The 26,124-nt window shown below is 44.6% G+C and overlaps 1 protein-coding gene across 1 annotated transcript in view; it reads left to right on the top strand.

Annotated features, from left to right (window-relative positions):
- Nucleotides 1–25,879, top strand: part of parapinopsina (parapinopsin a) — a 61,415-nt gene extending 35,536 nt beyond the window's left edge. Inside the window, 8 exon segments of the mRNA XM_060932697.1 lie at nt 5,143–5,276; nt 6,185–6,332; nt 6,689–7,017; nt 7,415–7,561; nt 7,563–7,655; nt 9,677–9,721; nt 9,723–9,758; nt 25,724–25,879. Of these exon segments, the coding sequence (XP_060788680.1) occupies nt 5,143–5,276; nt 6,185–6,332; nt 6,689–7,017; nt 7,415–7,561; nt 7,563–7,655; nt 9,677–9,721; nt 9,723–9,758; nt 25,724–25,879 (1,088 nt within the window).
- The last annotated feature ends 245 nt before the right edge of the window (nt 25,880–26,124 follow it).

Here is a 26,124-nt window from a genome sequence, read left to right as displayed (position 1 = left end):
CTCATAAATCCATATTTTTTTCACAATTGAACAGACATGTCAGATGTTTAAACTGAGACATTTTACTATTTCATGAAAAATATTAGCTCATTTTGAATTTGATGACAGCAACACATCTCAGAAGTTGGGATGGGGCAACAAAAGGCTGGAAAAGTGGTGATAAAAACAGCTGGAGGAACATTTTGTAACTAATTAGGTTAATTGGCAACAGATCAGTAGCATGATTGGGTATTAAAAAAAAGCATCTTGGAGGCAGAGTTTCTCAGAAGTAAAGAGGGGTGGAGGTTCACCAATCTGCAAAAAAAAAACCTGTCTACAAATTGTGGAGCAATTTCAGAATAATGTTCCTCAATGTAAAATTGTGAAGAATTTGAATATCTCATCTTCAGTACATAATATAACCAAAAGATTTGGAGAATCTGGAGAAATCTCTGGGTGCAAGGGACAAGGCCGAAAATCAATATTGAATGTCTATGATCTTCAGGCCCTGAGGCGGCACTGCATTAAAAGCAGGCATGAATATGTAATGCCCAGCACTTATTGTGACGTCACTCTACAGGGAATGTCTCCGATTCAATGGCATTATGTCGAGATGCCAAATTAAGGAAGTCTGTGCTGCTGCTACCTGGGCATCACGATGCAATTTATTCAGGTTCTACAAGGATAACTTTGCCCCTGGCTTGCTTCCTTAATACACAAGCATTTCACATGGGGGGGTTTACACGGTGCATCTATACAATATACATGCATTGTCATTTCACTTTACCTGCTTTTACATTTTTATGTATTTAAAATGTGTTTAATAAATAAGCTTTACCAGTAACCCACAGTGTGAGAACCAGAGCCATAGTACAATGTCTTTTTGTTAATAATTTATGTAACTTGTATACTGTAACTAATGTGACTGTGCAAAAGCTATTTGCATCAAATTGCATTTATGGATGCACCATATGTTGGACTTTTGTGAACATCAGTGAATGTGTATAATTGAAGTAGGGGGTGTGAACAAGCCAAAAAAGACTAGTGTACATTTTTGCATGGTGTAAAGTAAATTTTAATCTCTATTGTTCTACTGAACATAAAATAGTATCATACAAATCTATTGGTAGCTGATGGCCTTAATACTTTCAAAGAAACTCAAATCCCAGCTGTCATTTTGTCTTTGCTCTCTTTCATCCCCTCATCTTTGACATAGTTCATATGTAACCTTCTCCAGTCAGGCATATTCCTCGAAAAGGTATACATTACTCAGAAATGTCTAAAGACCAATGATCTTAATCACAAGTATGGGTGAAGTATGGGATTTCAACATTATTTACATGATTGTATGATGACTAAATAATGTTTCCTAGCACAAATTAAATGTACAAACAATGCCTTATCCTTACCACTCTTTTCTGTTGTGTAGATGGAATGCAAAAAACTTGTGTATGTCTCCTAAAAACCCAGCTTTTTTCCTTTGTAATTAATTTTCCTTCCAATTTTTCCACAGATGATGATGGAGCAATCAAGAGTGCAGTCATAGATCTTACAAAGAATAAGCTAGCCAAATAATTCCATGGATAATCTGGATTTAAAGTGCTGATGACACGTTTTTGACATCTTTGGCAATGTTTTGTAACATAAAAAGTAATTCCCGATGATCCATATATTAATTCACGAAGGCGCCTATTTTACAAGTTATGATAAAAAACGCGGCTATTTGGGCAAATTTGACGGGGCTGCAGCACCCAGGAGACGAAAGAGGAGGAGGAGCTATATGACGTCAGCGAAAGAACCTTCCTCCTAACTTACCAGTTTGTTGTTGATGCGGTAGGTGTTCAGTTTATCATTATTAGTATTTTTATTAGACATTATTATACATTATTATATATATATAGTTATTATGCCTTCACGTTGTGTTGCCGGCTTTTGCTCCAAAACCCACAAGGATGGGGTAAGTTTATTCAAGTTTCCCAGAGATCCCGAGCTGCATGCGAAGTGGGTGAAGCAAGTCAGGCGCACTCGTGACAAGTGGGAGCCCTCATCAACATCCGTCCTGTGCTCTGAACACTTCGATTTGGATTGTTTTGACACCCTTCCCAGCTTAAAGGAATCTCTTGGGTGTGCAGTTCAGCACAAACGTGTGTTGCTACCATCAGCAGTGCCTACAGTATTCCGGAGGGGGTCTACTAGTAGCTATGCCGGATCCAGCAGTCGCCTGGGACAAGGCGACTCCTCCAAACACAGTCCAGCTGTCAGAACATGTGTTGAGAAACGACATAAGATAAAGGTACGTAGAGCTATAGAGTGCTCCGACATGATGCTAAAAATAGTAACCATGCGGTCTGCGCGGCCATCTTGGAAGTGACTCGCTCCAGAGCGCTCATAGAGTACACATCATCATTCATGATAATCATAAATGTAATCATAAAGTCGGCATGATATCAGTCATGTATTTGCTTGTGAAAGCTTGTTTCTCAAAGCAAACACTGAGGGAAAGCTAACTTAGCCAGACAAGTAGGCTACAGATTGTCATTTGCTTACGCTGATGTAGGTTATCAAATATTTTGCTTCATTCAAGGATAAAACTAAGAAGCCATAAACTAGAAGACGTGCCTGCCAATATTATCCTAAATGTATCACGGATCAGGCATAGTCGTAAGCTTATTATGTTAGCCGTTTGCATACTCCATTAGGAACTATGTATTCAGTGTAGCATACGGCTTACATGATATAAGCAGTGTTTACACATGCAAGACAACAATACACAATATTAAAATATTGATTCCGTAACATTTTGAGCAAATACGGGTTGACCTACCAATCCTTGTTATCCAACCTTGTGGTGTTCAATGCTGGGCTGTCTGCCTGTCCGCTGTCCATCTCGGGGTCAGAGTCGCTCTCAGATTGCACAGTAACAGGTTCAAACCTGTACGGTTGGATGCACCCGTGTTCGTCATCACTTGATTCTTCCGATCTATCCCACTCACAACACAGTTCTAGACTCCCAGAAGAGGAAGAGCTAGAGAGTTCACCGGCGTTTTCATGCGCCATTTCCATTGAGTAGACAGCCAGTGAACCGCAGCGTGTTATTCCGCTGACGTCACAACATGGCCGCGAGCCACGGACCCAGTTTTCTTGCGCTGTGCAATTAAAAGTTGGATATTCGTGTAACAACAGCTTCTTTTCACGTAATTATAACAGAAATCTAACATGTTTGCCATGTTGTATAGTTTATTTAAGAAATTGCATAGAGTCATGTTCGTGTCATCAGCCCTTTAAGGTTTTTTTTTTCTGCTTTGGTCTTGTAGGCTTAAAAGCCATTTTTAATAGAACAGTTCTCTATAAAAACCAAGGATGGATCCCATATGACCTCGTCAGAGTAAGCTTATTACTGGCATTGGCTTGAAATACCTTGAACTACCAGATCTTTCTTGAGCTTCTTTGCTCTTAATCAAAAAGTAAAAATGACATTCATTCATCAATCCAACATTTCAGAGGCTGCCACAATGCATCAAGGCTAAGTAAATAATCACATGCCAAGAATACAAGTGGTGCTTGAAAGTTTGTGAACCCTTTAGAATTTTCTATATTTCTGCGTAAATATGACCTAAAACATCATCAGATTTTCACACAAGTCCTAAAAGTAGATAAAGAGAACCCAGTTAAACAAATGAGACAAAAATATTATACTTGGTCATTTATTTATTGAGGAAAATGATCAATATTACATATCTGTGAGTGGCAAAAGTATGTGAACCTTTGCTTTCAGTATCTGGTGTGACCCCCTTGTACAGCAATAACTGCAACTAAACGTTTCCGGTAACTGTTGATCAGTCCTGCACACCGGCTTGGAGGAATTTTAGCCCATTCCTCCGTACAGAACAGCTTCAACTCTGGGATGTTGGTGGATTTCCTCACATGAACTGCTCGCTTCAGGTCCTTCCACAACATTTCAATTGGATTAAGGTCAGGACTTTGACTTGGCCATTCCAAAACATGAACTTTATTCTTCTTTAACCATTCTTTGGTAGAATGACTTGTGTGCTTAGGGTCGTTGTCTTGCTGCATGACCCACCTTCTCTTGAGATTCAGTTCATGGACAGATTCCTGACATTTTCCTTTAGAATTCGCTGGTATAATTCAGAATTCATTGTTCCATCAATGATGGCAAGCCATCCTGGCCCAGATGGAGAAAAACAGGCCCAAACCATGATACTACCACCACCATGTTTCACAGATGGGATAAGGTTCTTATGCTGGAATGCAGTGTTTTCCTTTCTCCACACATAACGCTTCTTATTTAAACCAAAAAGTTCTATTTTGGTCTCATCTGTCCACAAAACAGTTTTCCAATAGCCTTCTGGCTTGTCCACGTGATCTTTAGCAAACTGCAGACGAGCAGCAATATTCTTTTTGGAGAGCAGTGGCTTTCTCCTTGCAACCCTGCCATGCACACCATTGTTGTTCAGTGTTCTCCTGATGGTGGAATCGTGAACATTAACATTAGCCAATGTGAGAGAGGCCTTCAGTTGCTTAGAAGTTACCCTGGGGTCCTTTGTGACCTTGCCGACGATTACATGCCTTGCTGTTGGAGTGACCTTTGTTGGTCGACCACTCCTGGGGAGGGTAACAATAGTCTTGAATTTCCTCCATTTGTACACAATCTGTCTGACTGTGGATTGGTGGAGTTCAAACTCTTTAGAGATGGTTTTGTAACCTTTTCCAACCTGATGAGCATCAACAGCGCTTTTTCCAAGGTCCTCAGAAATCTCCTTTGTTCGTGCCATGATACACTTCCACAAACATGTATTGTGAAGATCAGACTTTGATAGATCCCTGTTCTTTAAATAAAACTGGGTGCCCACTCACACCTGATTGTCATTCCATTGATTGAAAACAGCTGACTCTAATTTCACCTTCAAATTAACTGCTAATCCTAGAGGTTCACATACTTTTGCCACTCACAGATATGTAATATTGGATCATTTTCCTCAATAAATAAATGACCAAGTATAATATTTTTGTCTCATTTGTTTACCTGGGTTCTCTTTATCTACTTTTAGGACTTGTGTGAAAATCTGATGTTGTTTTAGGTCATATTTATGCAGAAATATAGAAAATTCTAAAGGGTTCACAAACTTTCAAGCACCCCTGTAGGCTATACCACCTTGACAATCATTATGGTCTTGTCCTCCACTTTTGGCATCATCTTGAATATGGCAGTGATTATTGTGACAGTAAGGCATAAACAACTGTATCAGCCACTAAACTATGCTCTGGTTAAGGCCCCGGTCACACCGCCCGAACTTTGCTGGAGCGTTCCTTGAACGGTAGGGAGGGGGGGCCGAATTTCGACAACGCTCGTCACCGTGCACAAAATGGGAAAAAAATCGAAAACACGGGCGTTGGCTTAGCAGTGCACCGCTGAAGCCAGCGTTGCTGTAGCGTTGGTTTAGCGGTAGCGAGCGGTAGCGAGCGTTGGTATAGCGGCGTTCTGCGCATGCGGGCTTTGGCTCGGCGGGGGTATAAAGTTGGTTTAGCACCAATCATAGCAAGTCTCTCAGCATCCATGGTGATACAGTTTTACTGTAACTTTGAGCAAATTCGATATAGATGAGGTCTGAACTCAACGGCAGCTCGATTCCAAATGAGCTCCTGGTCCATTTCTCCCCGTATTTATAGCCAAATTCTGGTCCTGCTCCGACACCTCTATACCAATGCCAAACCAAAGTTCATCGCCGCCATGGATAGCTGCTTCAACACCCGACACCGTTCCAGCAACCCTGTGTCCACTCGTAAAACGCTTACAACCGCTCCACCGAAGTTTGTGCAACATTTAATCGCCGCCCGGGCAATGCTGGCGAAGCAGCAGTGGTCCAGCGTTCAAGATTTCTGCGTTGGCCTAGCGGACCCAAGCGTCCACGAACTTGCGTCTAGCAGTGCCAAACTTTGACTGGGCGTTGGTGGAGCGGGGGTGAACTTTGCCGGGGTGGAAAATTGCCCCCTCCTCACCGCTCGCAATATTTTGTGCAGCTCAAAACTTTCGGAGCGGTAGGAGGGCCCCTCGAGAAACATCAGCGGTGGCCGAGCGTATACGGCGTTGCTTTAACGGGGGCCAACTTTTGTTAAACGGTGGTGAACGGTTACGAGCAGTGATGAATTTTTTTCACCGCTCCAGGAACGCTCCAGCAAAGTTCAGGCGGTGTGACCGGGGCCTAATCTAGCAGTGGCTGATCTTGGTTGTGCTGTGTTTGGGGCGCTACTCACAGCAGTCACCAATTACATGGGCTACTTCAGTCTTGGCAGGTTGGGCTGTGTTTTGGAAGGCTTTGCTGTTGCTTTCTTTGGTAAGTACCTTCTCCAGACCTCTTTATTTTCCCCCCTGAATTCTATAGTTGAGATTCTGTGCTAATGTTTTTGAGTGCAAAACATCCAAAGCCAAGGATTACATTAAGTCTGTATAAAATTTGGCCAATGTAAGAAAATTGGATTTTTTTCCCCCATCATACCACAATGGTTTTCCATAAATTACAGTTAACCCTGCTGTTCTAGTGACATCTTGAACAAAAGTTAGCTATTGGTCTTGCATGCATAATACCAATAATGTGTGATGAATTGAACACTAACACTCTTAAGATAATTTAAATTAATTTGCTTGAACTGGACAATGAAAATAATCACTAGATTTTGTTATCTATGCCAGGCACTGCTGGTTTGTGCTCAGTCACAGTTATCACTGTTGACTGCTACATGGTGGTATGCAGACCACTGGGCACAGTGAAGTTCCAAACCAAACATGCCCTGGCAGGTGTGGTCTTTTTCTGGGTCTGGTCCTTCATTTGGAACATGCCACCACTGTTTGGATGGGGAAGTTACCAAATGAAGGGTGTGATGACCTCCTGTGCCCTGAACTGGTATAGCAGAGACTCAGTCAATGTCTCCTACATCCTGTGCTGCCTCATGCTCTGTTTTGCTCTGCCTTTTGCCACCATTATCATCTCTTACATGCGTCTCCTTTATACCTTACAACAGGTAGGTATAATTTTCAGCTTAAGACTCCTTAACAGCCAAAGAAATATAAGACTTGTTTATGTTGCATGAATGAGTTTCTCACATTTAAGTGGCTAAATAAACGCTCCATTTTTTCATTTAATAAAATAAATTGGTGAAAAGCTATATTCAGAAACACCACCTCCAGCTTCTAATGATAGTGTCATCTGATTTCATTATAATACAATTTGGTTTGCAACAGATTTTTGGATGACAGCCAATCTTTAGCTGAAAGTGTTTACTGGTAAATGTTGAAAGATAAAATTATTAAACACAAATGAAGAAGGATGTTAGATCTTAATGGATTTGTTAAATGAAAGGAAATGGAGGAAAGGAGAAAAGGAAATTAGAGTCGTTATTTTTTTTTGTTCGATCATAGGTGGCTAAGCTGCAAGTAGCAGAAAATGGAGGCACAACTGAGGCTGAGGTTCATGTGGCCCGTATGGTGGTGGTCATGGCATTTTTGCTTACATGGTTGCCATATGCAGCCTTTGCCCTAACTGTGATCATTGATTCCAACATCTACATACATCAACCCAGTGATTGCCACAATACCTGTGTACCTGGCCAAGTGCAGCACTGTCTTCAACCCAATGATTTATATATTCATGAACAGTCAGGTGAGTAAAGAAAAAATCTAATCACACCTTGCAGTTCTACAAACATTTGCAATTTACAGGAACCATTTGTGGAGATATATAGACATGTTTTCCACAGAAATCTAAAAATGTTATAGCTCCACTTTTGCTTGAATTATGTACAGGGTCATTTCTGAACATTAAGGGGCCCTAAATGATGACTTACTCAGAGGCCCACATCATATTTTATCAGAAACAGTGATCAAATTTAATTGTGTTGGATGAGGGGAAAACACTTAACAAAAAAAATACTAATAAATTAAAAGCAATAAAATGAACAAGAACTATACTGAAGTGAATGCATTAATTATTCATGGAATCAGTAAATCAAATCTCAATAATAGGATTTGAAAACAGATAAGACAAAATTGACCATATTAAGATGTTGGCCTGAGTAACATTCTATAGTGAACTTCAAGTCAAGTCAACTTTATTGTCAAATATGCTATACATGCTCGACATACAGCACAGATGAAATTTCAGTCCTCTCTGTCCCACGGTGCAAACAGGCAATGCAAAAAATAAAAATAGAATAATTGAAAAAACAAACAAACAATATAAACAGTATAAACACTCTAGATAAGAACTAGACATAGACTAAACACTCAGACAATATAAACACTAGATAAGAACTAGACAAAGACTAAACACTCACAGACAATATAAACAGTATAAACACTAGATAAGAACTAGACAGACTAAGCACTCAAACAATATAAACAGTATAAACACTCTAGATAAGAACTAGACATAGACTAAACACTCATACACACACACACGTAAATTGGTGCAAATAAACAAACAGTCAAGGGCACTTAGAGCAATAACAAATCACAGTTGAGAAAATCAAGTTTCCAAATTCATAATCAATATTTTCTAAAAATCAGTATGAATAATTAAAAAAAAATCAAATAAACAAATATTACTTCAAGATATTTTCACTTGCTAAGATGTACATTTTCATGCCATCTACACAAGAAATGAAGAAAATATATCTCATCTCATCTCATCTCATCATCTCTAGCTGCTTTATCCTGTTCTACAGGGTTGCAGGCAAGCTGGAGCCTATCCCAGCTGACTACGGGCAAAAGGTGGGGTACACCCTGGACAAGTCGCCAGGTCATCACAGGGCTGACACATAAACACAGACAACCATTCACACTCTCATTCAGACCTACGGTCAATTTAGAGTCACCAGTTAACCTAACCTGCATGTCTTTGGACTGTGGGGGAAACTGGAGCACCCGGAGGAAACCTACGTGGACACGGGGAGAACATGCAAACTCCGCACAGAAAGGCCCTCGTCGGCCACGGGGCTCGAACCCAGACCTTCTTGCTGTGAGGCGACAGCGCTAACCACTACACCACCGTGCCACCCCAAGAAAATATATCACATCACATCACATTATCTCTAGCCGCTTTATCCTTCTACAGGGTCGCAGGCAAGCTGGAGCCTATCCCAGCTGACTACGGGCGAAAGGCGGGGTACACCCTGGACAAGTCGCCAGGTCATCACAGGGCTGACACATAGACACAGACGACCATTCACACTCACATTCACACCTACGGTCAATTTAGAGTCACCAGTTAACCTAACCTGCATGTCTTTGGACTGTGGGGGAAACCGGAGCACCCGGAGGAAACCCACGCGGACACGGGGAGAACATGCAAACTCCGCACAGAAAGGCCCTCGCCGGCCCCGGGGCTCGAACCCAGGACCTTCTTGCTGTGAGGCGACAGCGCTAACCACTACACCACCGTGCCGCCCCAAGAAAATATATATTCTAGAAATTATATAAAGAAATTACACAAACACTTCTATTATCATTCTTACATATAAGAGTATTTATGTATGAAAAGGGGAAAAATTTAAATGTCATGCATGTACTGCTTTGACCATATTTCCCTTTGAAAATATGCAATGTCTGAACTCCACAAAATACAGAGGAATAGGTGCTGGTTATTATGATTTTATTTCTTTCCCTCCTGTCCCTCTCTTGCAGTTCAGGGGCTATGCTTTGCCATATCTTTTCTGTGGAAAAAAAACCTTGGCCATCCAATGAAGAAGACTCAAAAATCAATACAGTAACTACTACAGTCAGCAAGAACAGCTCAGTGTCACCATTATAAATATCAAAGTACCATAACTTAAAAACGGTTGTTTCAAATACAATTATTATATATTTTTGTTTATAATTGTCACTGTGATTTACTGTACTTCTGGAATTTATTTTGACTGGATTTTATATTTTTACTGAATACTTTAGTTTCCAGATCTAGTCTGTTTAGCTACATCTTGATTCATAGAATATGAAATGTATTGTTTCATGTTACCTGCTACCATTTATCAGAAAATTGGCAAATAAAGTATGGTTATGATTCTCTATCTTTTGAAAGCCCATTTCTATTTCTTCTGCCACTTTTTTCACAAATTGATGAGAAACTTCCTCATGATCATGGAAGGAATAAATCATAAAATGTCTAGTAAATAGCCCTTTGAGAAAGATGGGCTTTAAAGCAGAAGACCCCATTAGGTTCCACTTCTGGCAACCAAGAAAAGGTCTCTGAGGCTACAGTGGGCACTAGCCATGGAAAGACTTATGCAGGGGTGTGTAAAAACCTTGAAATTACCTGTCAGCTTCCATAGAGTATTGCTGCATATAGCTACATGCACTCTTAGAAGGAATGTGTAGAAAGATTACACAAGTTAGCACTCTAGTTTACACATTTCGTGTCAATATTAAATAAAACTGAGTTGGAAGAATTCAGCTTTTTTATATAGTTGTGTAGTTTTAAAGTAACACAACCCGTGAATTTATTCAGCATTCAACACTGTGTAGACTGATCTGCTCTACACAAACTCAGTGTCAGTTTATTTAATACATGAGCTACTTGATTTAGCTGAACAGCAGCCAGCCTTTAGTCTGATAATGACATTGAATAGTCATTTTGATTTCATTTTATTGTATACTGTTGTACATAAAATATCATACTTTTTAATTGCCTCACGATGTGAATTAAAAAAAAAATCCTCAGCTTAGTGGTCATTGAATGCCTCTGAACATCCTCTCTGTTTCTCAGAGACAATGTAACAAACACTGCCAATGTGTTATTAAAGGAAAGGTGATGTAACACAATGGTAATAATGCCTCTGTCCCAACTTTTTTTGTGTGTGTTGCAGGAATCAAATTCTAACTTTGTTTATATTTACAAAATACAAGTAAGTTTTAAGCTGGCCTTGGCCAAGGCCATTGCTGGGACAACAATTCCCCAGGAGGGCACTGCTATTAGACTCTCTCGTATTCCTCCCCCCTCTTCCCATGGTCACTGCTTCACCCCCAGTGTGACAAGCGGGTGCGTGACCAGCGCCATCATGGCTGCAGGAACGGACGGCTGCTTGCTCGCGCTGGGTTACCTCTACCTCCTCCCCTATCCCCTCCCCCCCTCAAGTCCCGAGTTTTCATGTTGTAAAGTGTACTTGTTATTTTGTGCTTATGTGCTGAAGTTTTTTTTTAATGTTCCCACACTGTACTCCTCACAGGAGCATAGTGTGGGGGTTGCTTTTTTTCTTCTCCCCTCTCCTCATGTTACTCTGTATTTTTTCTTTTCATCCCTGTCTTCCTGTCCTGTTACTCCCCCTCTGTCGATTGTCTGTATGTAAGGACAGATTGATGGTCAATTTCGCTGGTACTTGTGACTAGTGATGATAAAGGGTTCATTCATTCATTATTGTAAATTACTATGTTGTCTACATAGGTGGCCATGTAGGCAGCGTGAGGGCGGAGGACCCTGTCCATAAGCCACTGGAATGTAGCAGGTGCCCCAAACAACCCAAAAGGGAGCGTGACAAATTGGTGTGAAAAAGGCCATTTTCTCTTGGGATAGAGGAGTCAAAGGGATCTGCCAATATCCCTTTGTTAGATTCTGTTAGGACTAGGACTGTTTTGGCCTCTAGAGGCCGCTGTTATTTCCTTTTCATGTCGTGTTTATTTTGGCCTCTAGAGGCCACCACTGTTCCTGTGTTTTGTGTTTGTGTTAATTGCCTAATTATCTTCACCTGTGTCCTTAATTAGTTTGTCTATTTATACCCCTGAGTTCAGTCCTCTTGTCACGGAGTCTTTGTGCTGTTATGTTTATCTCCAGTTTCCTTTGTACTGTGTTTTTTGATCTTCTTAGCTTTTGAATTTTTGCGCTTTGCTTTTCTTTTGGATAATACTCTTTGGTTTTTTTTTTTGTCTTTTGTTTTGCCCTGTATATAGTGTATATAGTTTAAATAAACCTTTTGATTCTTTTTCTACTTCCGCCTCACGCCTCTGCATTTGAGTCATCCCCCTGGTGGCCTAGTGGGGGTTTGCTGGATTATCACACCAACGAACCAGGTTCGAATCCCAGCAAAACCCTAACAGAAAGACTCCGTCATGACCGACTCAGCAGAGGCTGCTTCAACTGTCTACCCGGCCAACCTTCAGGGAATTATGGCAGCTTTGACACGCTTCGGAGCGACCATGGACGCTCATGGACGTACGCTCACCAGCCAACGTGAGGCCCTCGCTCGCCACGAGGAACTGCTTCAGCAAATTGGGAAAACCCTGGCACAGCTGACATCTCTGCCTGCATCTCCTGCTCCTGATCCAGTTCCTGCTCCTGATCCAGCTCCCACTCCTGCTCCAGCTCCCACTCCTGCTCCAGTGCCTCCTGCAATGCTGCCTTCTTCACCTCGCGAACCCAGCCTTCCTGCACCACAGAGGTATGACGGCAAGCACAGTGAGTGCCGAGAGTTCCTTACCCAGTGTCAACTCACCTTTGAGCTTCAGCCTACCACCTACACTACGGATCGCCGCAAGATTGCCTTTGTGATCACCTTATTAGCTGGTAAGGCGCGAGCCTGGGCTACTGCTATCTGGCAAAGACAGGGACCTGAGTGCTTTGATTTCCAGCTGTTTTCTGAAGAGATGCTTCGGGTCTTCGATCAGGCAGACATCAGTACCGACGCAGCCCGAAAGCTCATGTCCATCCGGCAAGGAGGAAGCGTCGCAGATTACGCCATCTCGTTCCGAACACTCGCAGCAGTAAGTGGATGGAACGAGACTGCCCTGGTGTCAGCCTTCCACCATGGTCTGTCTGACCCCATCAAGGACGGTCTGGCCTCTATTGGATGCCCAAGTGACCTCGAAACCCTCATCTCGCATGCTATTCGTCTGGACAACAGGATGAGAGAACGCCACCAAGCCTTGAGCCCCCCCAGCCTCCCTACCTCTACCTGGAGACCGTCTACCTCCTTCAGTGACTGTCCAGAACCCATGCAAGTGGGTCGTACTCGCCTCTCCGCATCTGAGAGGGAGCGCAGAAGGAGGGACAAGTGCTGCATCTACTGTGGCAAGCCTGGTCACTTCCGAGCATCATGTCCCGAACTCTTGGGAAAAGGACCGCCCCGTCCAGCCGAGGGAGGGTTGTGACGGGGCCTACCCTCTCTCCCGGACTCCCTGGCCAAGGAATCTACATCCCGGTCTCCATCTCCTGGGGTGAGTCTGTCCACTCTTGTCAAGCTTTGATAGACTCAGGGGCGGCTGGGAACTTTATGGATATTCACTTCGCCCAAAGCATCAATATTCCGACTGCACCTCTTGAAGTCCCACTGTCTGTGTCTGCCCTCGATGGCCAAGCGTTAGGTGATGGAAGAGTCACCCAAGTTACTTCTCCAGTTTTCCTCCAGTCTCAAGGTCACAAGGAAGAAATATCCCTGCACCTGATTCCTTCACCTGAGTTCCCAGTTATTCTAGGCCTTCCTTGGCTTACTCGCCACAACCCTCGCATAGACTGGGTAACAAGCCAGGTTGTGGAATGGGGCCCTGCATGCCATGCCTCTTGTCTGCTCTCTAGCTCTCCTGTGTCTCCTGCCGAGCCCCCTGATCTCACCGAGTTATCTCAAGTTCCCACAGAGTACTGGGATCTCAAGGAGGTATTCAGCAAGAGCAGGGCCGCCGTTCTTCCTCCGCACCGGGCCTACGACTGTGCCATCGACTTGCTCCCTGGGACTACCCCTCCTCGTGGCAGACTGTTTTCACTCTCTCAGCCAGAACGCAAGGCCATGGAGGAATACCTCAAAGATGCCCTGGTCTCTGGGTTTATTCGACCCTCCACTTCACCTGCTGGAGCCGGCTTCTTCTTTGTCGGCAAGAAGGATGGGGGGCTCCGACCATGTATTGATTACAGGGGCCTGAATAAGATCACTGTGCGCAACCGATATCCCCTTCCGCTGATGTCCACAGCTTTCGACCTGCTCCAAGGCGCCACCGTCTTCACCAAGTTGGACCTACGGAACGCATACCACCTCATCCGTATCCGACAGGGAGACGAGTGGAAGACTGCCTTTAACACCCCGTCTGGGCACTACGAATACCAGGTGATGCCCTTCGGACTCACCAACGCACCAGCTGTTTTTCAGGCCCTAATCAACGACGTCTTAAGGGACATGATTAACCTATACGTTTTTGTCTACCTCGACGACATCCTTATCTTTTCCAAGACCGTGCAGGAGCACCGCCACCATGTCCGCCAGGTTCTCCAGAGGCTGCTACAGAACAATCTGTTCGCCAAGGCCCAGAAATGCGAATTTCATGTTCCCGAGGTCTCCTTTCTGGGATTTATTGTACGGACAGGCCAACTCCAAATGGACCCTGCCAAGACCCTGGCCGTCCGGGATTGGCCTACTCCCAAGTCCGTTAAGGAGGTTCAGCGGTTCTTAGGATTCGCTAACTTCTACCGCAAGTTCATCAGGAACTTCAGTTCTGTGGCAGCACCCATGTCAGACCTCACCAAAGGGACAGGTGGATCTTATGGCTGGTCTCCTCAGGCAGAAAAGGCGTTCAAAGACCTCAAGGACCGCTTCTGCACGGCACCCATTCTGGTTCTCCCGGACACCTCCCAACCCTTCATCGTGGAGGTGGACGCCTCGGACAGTGGTGTCGGCGCGGTGCTCTCTCAACGTTCGGAAGGAAAGCTGCACCCCTGCGCTTACTTCTCCCACCGCCTGAGTCCTGCTGAGTCCCGGTACGATGTGGGGGATCGAGAACTGCTAGCGGTCAAACTGGCCCTTGAGGAGTGGAGGCACTGGCTGGAGGGAGCACAACATCCATTCCTGGTTTGGACTGACCACAAGAACCTGGAGTACCTCCAGCAAGCCAAGAGACTGAACCCTCGACAGGCTAGGTGGGCCCTGTTTTTCAGTCGGTTTGACTTCACCCTCTCATACCGCCCCGGCTCCAAGAACACCAAACCTGACGCACTGTCCAGACTGTTCTCTGCCACTAACAGGGAGAATGAAGTCGGGCCTATTATCCCTGTGTCCCGGATTGTGGCCCCTGTTCGCTGGGGTATTGAGGAGGCTGTCCGACGAGCCCAACGCCAGGACCCCGGTCCTGGGACGAGGCCACCAGGCCTCTTGTACGTCCCACATCAAGCCCGGGCCAAGGTTCTCCAGTGGGGTCACTCTTCCCCTCTCACCGCCCACCCGGGAGCTCGGAGGACCCTGGACTTCCTGAAAAGACGCTTCTGGTGGCCTAACATGGAGAAGGAAGTAAGGTCATTTGTCCTGTCCTGTGAGGTTTGCACCAGAACCAAGAACCCACGACAGCGTCCCCAGGGTCTCCTGCATCCTCTGACCATTCCCCGGCGTCCCTGGTCCCACGTGGCAGTCGACTTTATCACGGGTCTCCCTGAGTCACAAGGTAACACGGTCATTTTGGTCTTAGTTGACAGATTCTCCAAGGCCTGCCGCTTCATACCACTGTGCAAACTCCCCTCTGCTCTTGAAACTGCGAAACTTTTGTTTAATCATGTCTTCCGAGTCTTTGGTCTTCCACAGGACATCGTCTCAGACCGAGGGCCCCAGTTCTCCTCCCGAGTGTGGCACGGGTTCTGCAAGGTCATCGGAGCCACTGCCAGCCTCTCCTCTGGGTTTCACCCACAGTCCAATGGTCAGACGGAGAGGCTCAACCAGGACCTGGAAACCACCCTGCGAGGCCTGGCTATGGATAACCCGACATCGTGGAGCACCTGGCTGCCATGGGCGGAGTACGCCCACAACACCCTGCAGTCATCGGCCACCAAGCTGTCGCCATTCCAGTGCCAATTCGGGTTCCAGCCACCTCTGTTCCCGGACCAGGAGGAGGACGCGGGGGTGCCCTCGGTCAACCAATATGTGAGACGGTGTCGCAAGACCTGGAGCAAGGTCAGGAAGACCCTCATACAGACCTCCAGAACCAACCAGACTCAGGCCAACCGCCATAGAAGACCTGCACACGCTTTCCGCCCTGGGCAGCGTGTTTGGCTGTCCACTAAGGACCTTCCACTGCGGGTGGAGAACCGCAAGCTTGCTCCTCGCTACATTGGCCCCTTCAAGGTGGTGCACAGGGTGAACCCTGTCTCCTACCGGCTCCAGTTGCCCCGGACTCTGAGGATCAACCCCACTTTCCATGTTTCCCTGTTACGGCCCGTACTGACGTCTACGTATGCCCCTGCCCCTAGGAACCCCCCACCCCCCCGCATCTTCCAGGGGCAGACTGTGTTCACTGTGAATCGCCTGCTTGACTCCCGCCGGGTCCGCGGCGGGTTGCAATATCTGGTGGACTGGGAGGGCTATGGTCCTGAGGAGCGCTGCTGGGTTCCTGCTCGGGATGTCCTTGATAAAGAACTATGCCGGGACTTCCATTCGGCCCATCCGGATCGCCCTGGGAACGTCAGGAGACGCTCCTAGAGGGGGGGGTCCTGTTAGGACTAGGACTGTTTTGGCCTCTAGAGGCCGCTGTTATTTCCTTTTCATGTCGTGTTTATTTTGGCCTCTAGAGGCCACCACTGTTCCTGTGTTTTGTGTTTGTGTTAATTGCCTAATTATCTTCACCTGTGTCCTTAATTAGTTTGTCTATTTATACCCCTGAGTTCAGTCCTCTTGTCACGGAGTCTTTGTGCTGTTATGTTTATCTCCAGTTTCCTTTGTACTGTGTTTTTTGATCTTCTTAGCTTTTGAATTTTTGCACTTTGCTTTTCTTTTGGATAATACTCTTTGGTTTTTTTTTTTGTCTTTTGTTTTGCCCTGTATATAGTGTATATAGTTTAAATAAACCTTTTGATTCTTTTTCTACTTCCGCCTCACGCCTCTGCATTTGAGTCATCCCCCTGGTGGCCTAGTGGGGGTTTGCTGGATTATCACACCAACGAACCAGGTTCGAATCCCAGCAAAACCCTAACAGATTCAGTGTCGAATAAAAGCGAGCAGCGCCTAACCGATCAAGCAACTCATCAATGCGAGGCATTGGGTATGCGTCAAATTTAGACACCGTGTTGACCTTTCTATGGTCCACACAGAACTGGACCGACCCATCGGTCTTGGGAACCAGGACCACTGGGCTGCTTCAGTCACTGTGGGAGTCCTTGACTATGCCCATTTTGAGCATGGCCTTGAGTTCATCCCAAACCACCTTTTTCTTGTGTTTGGACAATCGGTAAGGGCAGCTATGCACTACCACCCCCGGGGTCATTTCGATGTGGTGTTCTATGAGGTGGGTACGGCCAGGAAGGGGCGAGAACACATCGGAAAATTCCTTCTGCAATTTGGCTACCTCCGTGAGCTGGGCCGGTGAGAAGTGGTCTTCACAAGGGACCGGAGTGGTCCGAGATGTTATCTTTTTTACCTTCGGCCCCAGCTCCGCCTTCTCTCGGACTACCAATGCCAACACCACAGGGACCCCCTCATTCCAGCATTTTAAAAGGTTGAGGTGGTAGATTTGCAGTGCCCCACCCCTACCCGTTCGCTTCACCTCATAGTCGATGTCCCCAACTCGCCATGTGACCTCAAAGGGCCCTTGCCACTTGGCGACTAATTTAGAACTCGACGTGGGCAATAATACAAGCACTTTGAACTCTGTAAGGCGCATGCCCCTGTCATACAGCCGGCTTTGACATTCTTGTGCCTGCCATAAATTCTCTTGGGTTAGGTGCATGAGGGTGTGGAGTTTTGCATGCAGGTCAAGAACATACTGGATTTCATTTTTACTTGGTGAAAGTCCCTCCTCCCAATTTTCCCATAGCACGCCCAGAATGCCATGCGGCTTACGCCCATATAATAATTCAAAGGGAGAAAACCCCGTGGAGGCTTGCGGGACCTCTAGTACTGCGAATAACAGGGGCTCGAGCCACTTATCCCAATTATGCGCATCTTCACTTACGAATTTACGGATTATGTTTTTGAGTGTTTGGTTAAATTGCTCTACTAAGCCATCCATTTGTGTGATAGACACTGGTGTGGATAGACTTAATTCCCAGTAACCCATACAGCTCGCGCAGTGTGTGTGACATAAACGAAGTGCCTTGGTCTGTCAGGATTTCTTTCGGAATCCCGACCCGGGAGATAAAGCGGAAGAGCGCTTCCGCAATACTGTGTGCTGAGATATTGCGGAGAGGCACTGCTTCCGGATATCATGTTGCATAGTCCACTAGAACTAAAATAAAGCGATATCCCTGTGCTGACCGATCTAATGGCCCGACGAGATCCATCCTAATTCGCTCAAACGAGGTCTTGATTAGAGGAAGAGGGCACAAAGGCGCTTTTGGAGTGGCCATGGGATTTACTAATTGGCATTCACGGCACACCGCGCACCACTGATGGACATCCCCGTGAATCCCTGGCCAATAGAACTGGGCCATTATTTGGGCTAGTGTTTTATCTTGCCCTAAGTGTCCAGCCATGGGATTAAAGTGAGCCGCATGGAATATGAGTTCCCTATGGCTCTTTGGGATTAACAACTGGGTTATTCGTTCCTTAGTTTGAGTGTCCTGCATCACTCGGTACAATCTATCTTTAATAATGGCAAAATAGGGGAAGGTCGGTGCTGCGCTTGGCTGAAGAGTTTGACAATCGATTACTCTCACTTGGTCAAACGCATGCCGCAGAGTCTCATTTCGCGACTGCTCTAACAGCGAATCCCCGAGAGAGGGAGAAGGAGCGGGGTGCTCCTCACTCCGATGCAGTGTTGATGTAGACGGCTCTGCAACAGCTTCTCCAGTCAACGCCACACCGGGATCTTCCCATGACCTACTAGTGCAGGTCCCACTGAGTGTTAAATATTCCATTAGGTTTTTAAATCCCGGCCAATCAGTACCCAAAATCAATGAGTGGGTGAAACAGGGACTAACCGCTGCCTTTATTCTATGCATTTGGCCCCGGAATAGAATTTGGACAGACACTAGAGGGTAATGGTGAACATCCCCGTGCACACACAACACTTTCACCGATTGTGCTCCCCCCAATGCCTCACCTTGCACCAGGCATTGGTGAACTGAGGTCTGATTACAACCGGAATCCACCAAAGCATGATATGTAGCCCCTTGAATACTCACCAGTATGCGATACATTCCGGCCCAATCAGGGGTGGTTTCTGGCGCGTTGGGGATCCGGATTATAGCACCCACCTCCCTTGCGGAGCTTTGACCCTGGAGATGCTCCGATTCCCCGCCACGCCAGCACACTGGCCCAGGCTTTCCCTCTGCACTGGTGTTATGGGTGTCACTCACCTGAGGGAGGAGACAACACAGACACAGGAGAGGGAGAGGGGAGGACACCACGGGTGCGATGGGCCAGCTGGGGAGGAGCCACCCACTGCCTCCGTGGCAGGGGAACGGGGTGGAGAGCGGGACGAGAGACAGGGGGAGAAGAGAGAGAGAGAGAGAAGAGAAGTGATGCCTCGTCTGCCTGCTATTGGAGCCACCTCCAGATGGTCCTCTGCCAGCTCGATGGCTCATTCAAGCGATGCTGGGTGATGACACTGGACCAATTCAGCCATTCCTTCCGGAAGTCGAGAGACAAACTGCTCCAGTGCCACCAGATCGATGATCTTGTTGGCGTTGCGGTCTTTTGCCCTCAGTCACCACCAGCAGGCGTCCCAGAGTTGCTGGCCGAATGCAAACGGCCGGCCGACCTCCTCCAGTGCCAGCGCCCGGAAGCACTGGCGATGTTGCTCCAGGGAGTGGCCAAGCCGTTGCAGGATGGCCTTCCTTAGGTCCGCATAGACCAGCCGGCTGTCAGCAGGGAGCTGCTGCGCTGCGAGCTGCGCCTCGCCAGTCAGGAGCGGGAAGAGGTGCGCCGCTCCAGTGGCCACCCCCACCCCTCGGCTGCTTGCTCGAAGAGAGCGAGGAACGCTTCTGGATTGTCCTGTGGTCCCATCTTCGTGAGGGTGGCGGCAGCTGTGGTTGACACCCCTGCTGATGTGAGCAGGTGCCAGAATGCCTGGCGATCTTCCTGCTGGGCCAGCATCAAGGCTTCGAAGTGTTGCTCCTGCTCCTTTCGGAGGGTGATCAGCACGTGATGCTGGTTCTGTTGGGCAGTAGTGAGGGCGAGGATGAGCTCTTTGAATGGCGAAGACTCCATGGGGTGGTTCCCTTCTGTGCTCCCAGGTTTCAGCACCACTTCCTGATGTGGGTGGAGCACAGAATCACGGCAGGCGAGAGTTGATGTTTACACAAACACTTTTTTTATTTTGGCTTTTCAGCTTTCTTTCATTCACTCTTTCACTCACTCACTCACTCACTCACTCACTCACTCACTCACACATGCATTGTGGTCGGGGAGAGAGCTCCCTTTCTCTGCTTTCTCTCTCTCCTTTTATGCTCCATCCCTGTAACAAACACACACACACATTGACAGCAGGTGGAATGACTTAGCCACTTACCTTCCCTGACCCCGCCCTCCATTCACAGACTGCTGCTTGGTCAAGCCCCCGCTGCCACAAACTGTTATTGTTATAGTCATGTTGTCATTCAGGTGAGGATGGGTTCCCCTTTTGGGTCTGGTTCCTCTCGAGGTTTCTTCCTCATGTCATCTGGGGGAATTTTACCTTGCCACCGTCGCCACGGGCTTGCTCATTGGGGATAGATTAGGGATAAAATTGGTTCATGTCTTGGGTCATTCAGATTCTGTAAAGCTGCTTTGGGACAATGTCTATTGTTAAAAATGCTATACAAACAGACTTGACTTGACATTTCCTGTCAATGCATTGTTGTATTATTGCCATAATGCTTACAAAACCTAATGCATCTGAAGCAACCGACTGGATTTACTGACTAGCTTGTAGAACCTGTAGAATAAACCCATAGTACAATGTTACAAAAGGAAAAACAGCTGAACTGAAAAAGAGCCATTGTCATTTTCATTTTTTTCTTTAAATTGTAACACTCCTCCCCACCCCCACAAAGCAGCATGGCAGTGTGCGCACATATGTATGTTAATCAGGAAGACAGTGGAATAGCTGTAAATGCAGCTTGCTCAGGAAATAAAAATGACAATCCAACCTGCTTAAACCCAGGTCCACACCTCGAGCTTAATAACTGCCTAACAGCAACACTGTTTTAAGCAAGACAAAAAAAAAGTGCAAGACCATCATCTGACATCAGAACAAAACATTCCAGCAATTTGTTTTGACTGACTAGTCCAACACTGTCCATCTCACAGGTCTCACGTGCATGTGTGTGTGTGCGCGTGCGCATGTATTCATGCACATATAGCTGCTTGCTAGTCAGTGAGGCTCCACCTGACATGCTAGCAAACTCTTTTCAAACTCAAAATCATACTGGGTAGCTAACGTTACTAGAAAAGAAAGATTTCTATATTTTGTTTATTTGGCAAAATTATGCTAAAACAGTTCTGAAAGCACTTCAGATAAGTTCATGTTGGCATAACTTTGTTTTTACATGCTAACTAACAGTGTCCAAGTTAACTAGTTATGTGTAAACATTAGCCGTGGACAAAGCGATGGCAACTTGGTGGGCAAATCCATAGAAAGTCATTTGACTAACCAGACTGCGCAGCTATTGCAATATTCTCGCTAGCTCTAAAAGCACAGACAACTTCACTGCAAGCTTTCTCTTGGAATAAAATGTTTACAGACCTCAACTCTTTATTTCTTTCAGAAAACTGAAACATGGGTTCTAGCTATAGCCATGGGTGCATGCATTCCCCAGAAGAACCGCGTCCTTCCATTCTGCCATCAACTGATCGTGTTCAAATAACGCTGCTGAGAAATCACTGAACTTGATTTTATACAGTCTATGGACGTGACATGACCCTAGTGATTACTGATAGACTGTTTCAGTGTCACCTGTGAAAAAAACAATCATGTTTTAGAAAAGGAAAAAAAAACCCATCCACTTTCAAAGTCACTTCATAGTAATGAGTAACGAGGACCTTGATAGAAATGTAGGAGTAAAAAGTACGATATTTGTCTTTCAAATGTAGTGAAGTTAAAGTCATAAGTTGCCAAAAAAAATGAATACTCAAGTAAAGTACAGATACTCAAAGTGTACTTAAGTATAGTACTCAAGTAAATGTACTTCATTACTGTCCATCTCTGCAAATCACATTGTTTTTTTGCATTTTGAAAAATATCCCAACTTTTCTAGAAATGCGGTTTGTAAATGTTAACATTTTAATTTATTATACAGCCAGTGGACCAATCTGAAGATGATACTCAGCCAGTGATTCCTGTGTTCTTGGATGATCAGATCTATATCAAGCCAAGATACAAAGTTTTGAAATAAGTGAAATGTACAAGGTGTGGTTATGTGTAATGTTGCCTCATGAAAATGGAAAAAGAACTGTTTTGTCCTGTCAGACATTTCCTTCATTACTGCTGAAGTTCTATGAAATTTTATTCTATGAATTTGCATTGTTATATTCTGCAATTTGATGTGTGAATCTTATTATTAATACTTCATGATAAATATATTGTCATAGTGTATTATTCTCACTCACTAATAACAAGTGTCATAACACTTTTTTGTGTAGTGTTTTATTTCATACAATGTGTGTAGCCAAGGACTGCACATAATGTGTTAATATTACACGTTTACACATCTTCATGTTAATCTTTGATGTGTAAGAATTTAATATAGTTTGTGTCAGTTTCAACAAATCCTTTCTAAGAGTGCATGAATTGCAAGTTACACCAACTACTACTACTACACACACACACACAAAGTCAAAGAGTCCCATTTCGTACATATGTTGGGGAGTGCCTGTTAGAGAGCACACTTGTCCTGGGCCGTCGGCATGGTGAGGTAGGGTGGCCAGTTCCTTTCCTCGCTGCCTTAACTTCCCCAGTGTTTCCACCAGGTCCCCATTCACTGCTGGGTGGACAGGAGGTGAGCCCCAGATCACCGTCCAAGACAAGGCTCGAACCGGGGACCGTTCACTTAGCAGTCAAGCGCTCTAACCACTTGGCCACCTCGCCTCTACACACACAAGCTAATTAGCTGAATTTTTCAACTGGAAAGAATTGGAGCATTAGAATTAATTCTTCCAAAACTACTTGTACTGTATAACAGCACTGTAGAACACCCACTAATTGGACACATTTAACCTCATATTTGTAATGAAAATATAATGGCTTTTTAAATAATTATAATTATTACAAATGTATACTGATGGAGAAATAGAAAAATGGTAATCAATTAATATCAGAGAGTAGCTGAGTAGTTGCTATTATATCACAAAATTAGCTAAACACATTTAAGTAAGAATCATGAACCTTATCTTTCTAAAGAAGGTGACCCTCTACCAACCTCCGTAAACGCATATGATGGGCAGGCGGTGGGGACGACTGGGATGTGTTTGGGGGTTCTGTTGATGTTTTCCAAGCATATATCTTGGAAAATATGGTGCAGAGAGAATTTTTTTTCTCCTGATTCTGTTATATAAACTAAAATTGTAATCACAAGCATAAATTAGTTGTACCATTTAGTCCTTCCCCCTCAAATTTAAGATAACCTGCATAATATGATTAAAGCTACTTTTGTGAACGAATCTTATGATTTTTAAGATCTTTTTACAAAATTCATGTTTTGTACACTATAGAGTGTGCTCCTCAGTAATAATTAAAAATATATGTTGACATGTATAACCAATATTGACACCAGATACCAATCAATCCTACAAAGGTGAAGCTTAGTTTACTGAAACAATTATAAGTCATGAATGCTTTGAAGTATTATTTATGATACTTCTGTAGTATGTTCATGGAATGATTCTGAGGCCAACCAAGTTGGGGCAATGCATGTCAATAGGGGGCGCTACAATATGGAATTTTGTTTTCTCAGGAAACACCAATCACCTGCATGGAGCTCAAAGCAACATCAAAAAATCTTGCCCACTGCATGCACTGTACATTTTCAAAATTTATGATAGTGTAGGTATCATGCCGCCATCTTGTGTCAGAACTACAATTCCCAGACAACTTCCGCATGACCTACATCACGCGTGGGCGGGATCACCTACGTCAGTCCGCCATGCACGCATAAATCCAAGCGGAAGCTCCGCCATTTTGGTCTCTCGCGTCCGGTTTTCAAGGGAGCTAGACGCACAAAAGAGATGCTCTCCACCCAAAAAGACGTCTTCTTTCTTGCAAGATCCATCACTCAGCGCGATTTTCTTTCTTACCCTTGGCAAAGGTAAACTCTAGAGTCGCGCGATCTTTAAACTCAACCTGAGTTACAACCGGTTTACTTGTATTAGAAGTGACGTCACAACTGCAGCCCAGGCAGTTAAAAGTTAAGAAGCGATTGAATCCTTTTTAACTCAAAAGCGCTGTGCATCTTATTCTGATCAGAGACTTTTCCTCACGAACGCTGAGGTTTGGACCAAGAATCCTCTGCTTTCCACGGGAACCACCCAAGTGCTCCGCTGGACCCGAAAGTTTTCTACACCTCCATCACGAGCGGCTCACGTGCTCCCACGGCGAGGCCTGAAACTACACCGGCGAATAGTTCTTCATATCTTGCTAAAGGCAGGATTAAGTACAATTTTGGCATTTGGGCATAATTAAGATAGTCTTAGGAATTTGCTTTTATTGAAATAGTGTGAATTTAAACCCAGGTTTATTGTTACACTGTTAAACACGCAGCGTGTTGATTTATTTTGGTTCTATGTTCTCTCAATTGTTTGATAGGTTGTGCATGCTCCTTCTCTCTCTCTTATTCTGACTAACACTAATTTCCTTATCATACATTTTGACCTTATCAAGGTTTCAGTGAGTTTGGTAATGTTATGAGTGTGGAATCTTTTGTTACTGAGAAAACACGTGCTCAACAGGCCTGACCAGGCCTGATACACTTTAGAAAGCTTCCCTTTGTCTTTAGCAACACATGCTCGGTAGGCCTCACCAGGCCTAACAAACACACTTTAGCTAGGCCATAGGGCCTTTCACAAACACACTAGCAACACAAGGCTAATCTAGGCTTCCCCCACGTGTAGTTAGCTACACGAGGCTAAACATGGTTAAGTCCCTCCCACACACACACAAGCACACATTAGCAACAGAGCTAATCCTTTGTTCTATTTAAATAACATTCTTTTGTTTTAGCTAGCAACAAGCTAGGCCATACACACACACCACACATGTATATACACACCTCACTGCTTGTATATATTGATTTATTATTTTTATCTTTGTTATAATAAATTCATTTATTAAACAAACTGTGTTTATTTGTGTGAACGATATATGAAGTCCCCAATCTTCTCAAAGAATTCAAAAGGGTGCATATGAGTTATGTAATGTGGTAAGTGATTGTAATAATTTGGAAATATACCATAATTTAGCTGTTTGGTAATTTATTATTAAGCACCAGGATTAATGGTATGATTCACTAAATGATTCAATGAACGATTCACTAAATGATTCAATGAACGATTCACTGAATGATTCAATGAACGATTCACTGAATGATTCACTTCAAATGAGACTGATTCTATGGTATGATTCAATTCAAATGAGTCAAAGTAAACGATTCAATGGGATTGATTCATTTTAATTATTAACCTTCAAATTTAATGAGACTGATTTAATGAGATTGATCACTTAATTTCAATAATTAACTGATTGCACCCACAATAGACCTGTTTAAAAAGTAATGCCAAGGTGTCATGTCAGTTTTTAAGGTTTGTATCAACAGCTGTTGCAGTAAATTAATAAAAAAGTACTTTTTTTGCTGTGTTCTGCGTCTAGAGATTGCAGGTTCACATCCTGCAGCCATCAATGCCACAGGCATTCGTGACTGGAAGCCGAGGGAGCAAAACTGGCCATGTTCTCTTGGTGGGAAGGATGGCATACTTTCTCTACCCTGCCAAACACAACAGCAAAAAGACTCTCAATGACATCTAGTCAGTGATGAACTTAAGCCCATAAATGGTTTAAGCCCATAAACGATGATAGATGATGCCCAGAGCAATTTCCAATAAGTGGGCTTGTAGAACTTCAGAGATAGATTAGCTGAAAGCTTGAAGCCACAGGCTAAACAAAAAAGCTCTCAAGTAGACTTACCAGCCAACCTCATGGTGGTGGCAGTCTGTCATGTCCAGCAGAGAACTGTTGCTGAGACACACAGTGCGTTTACATGCACATAGAGA

This window comes from Neoarius graeffei, chromosome 10 (assembly GCF_027579695.1).
Source record: "Neoarius graeffei isolate fNeoGra1 chromosome 10, fNeoGra1.pri, whole genome shotgun sequence".
Taxonomy (NCBI): Eukaryota; Metazoa; Chordata; class Actinopteri; order Siluriformes; family Ariidae; genus Neoarius; species Neoarius graeffei.
This window is presented reverse-complemented; position numbering and strand designations above follow the sequence as displayed.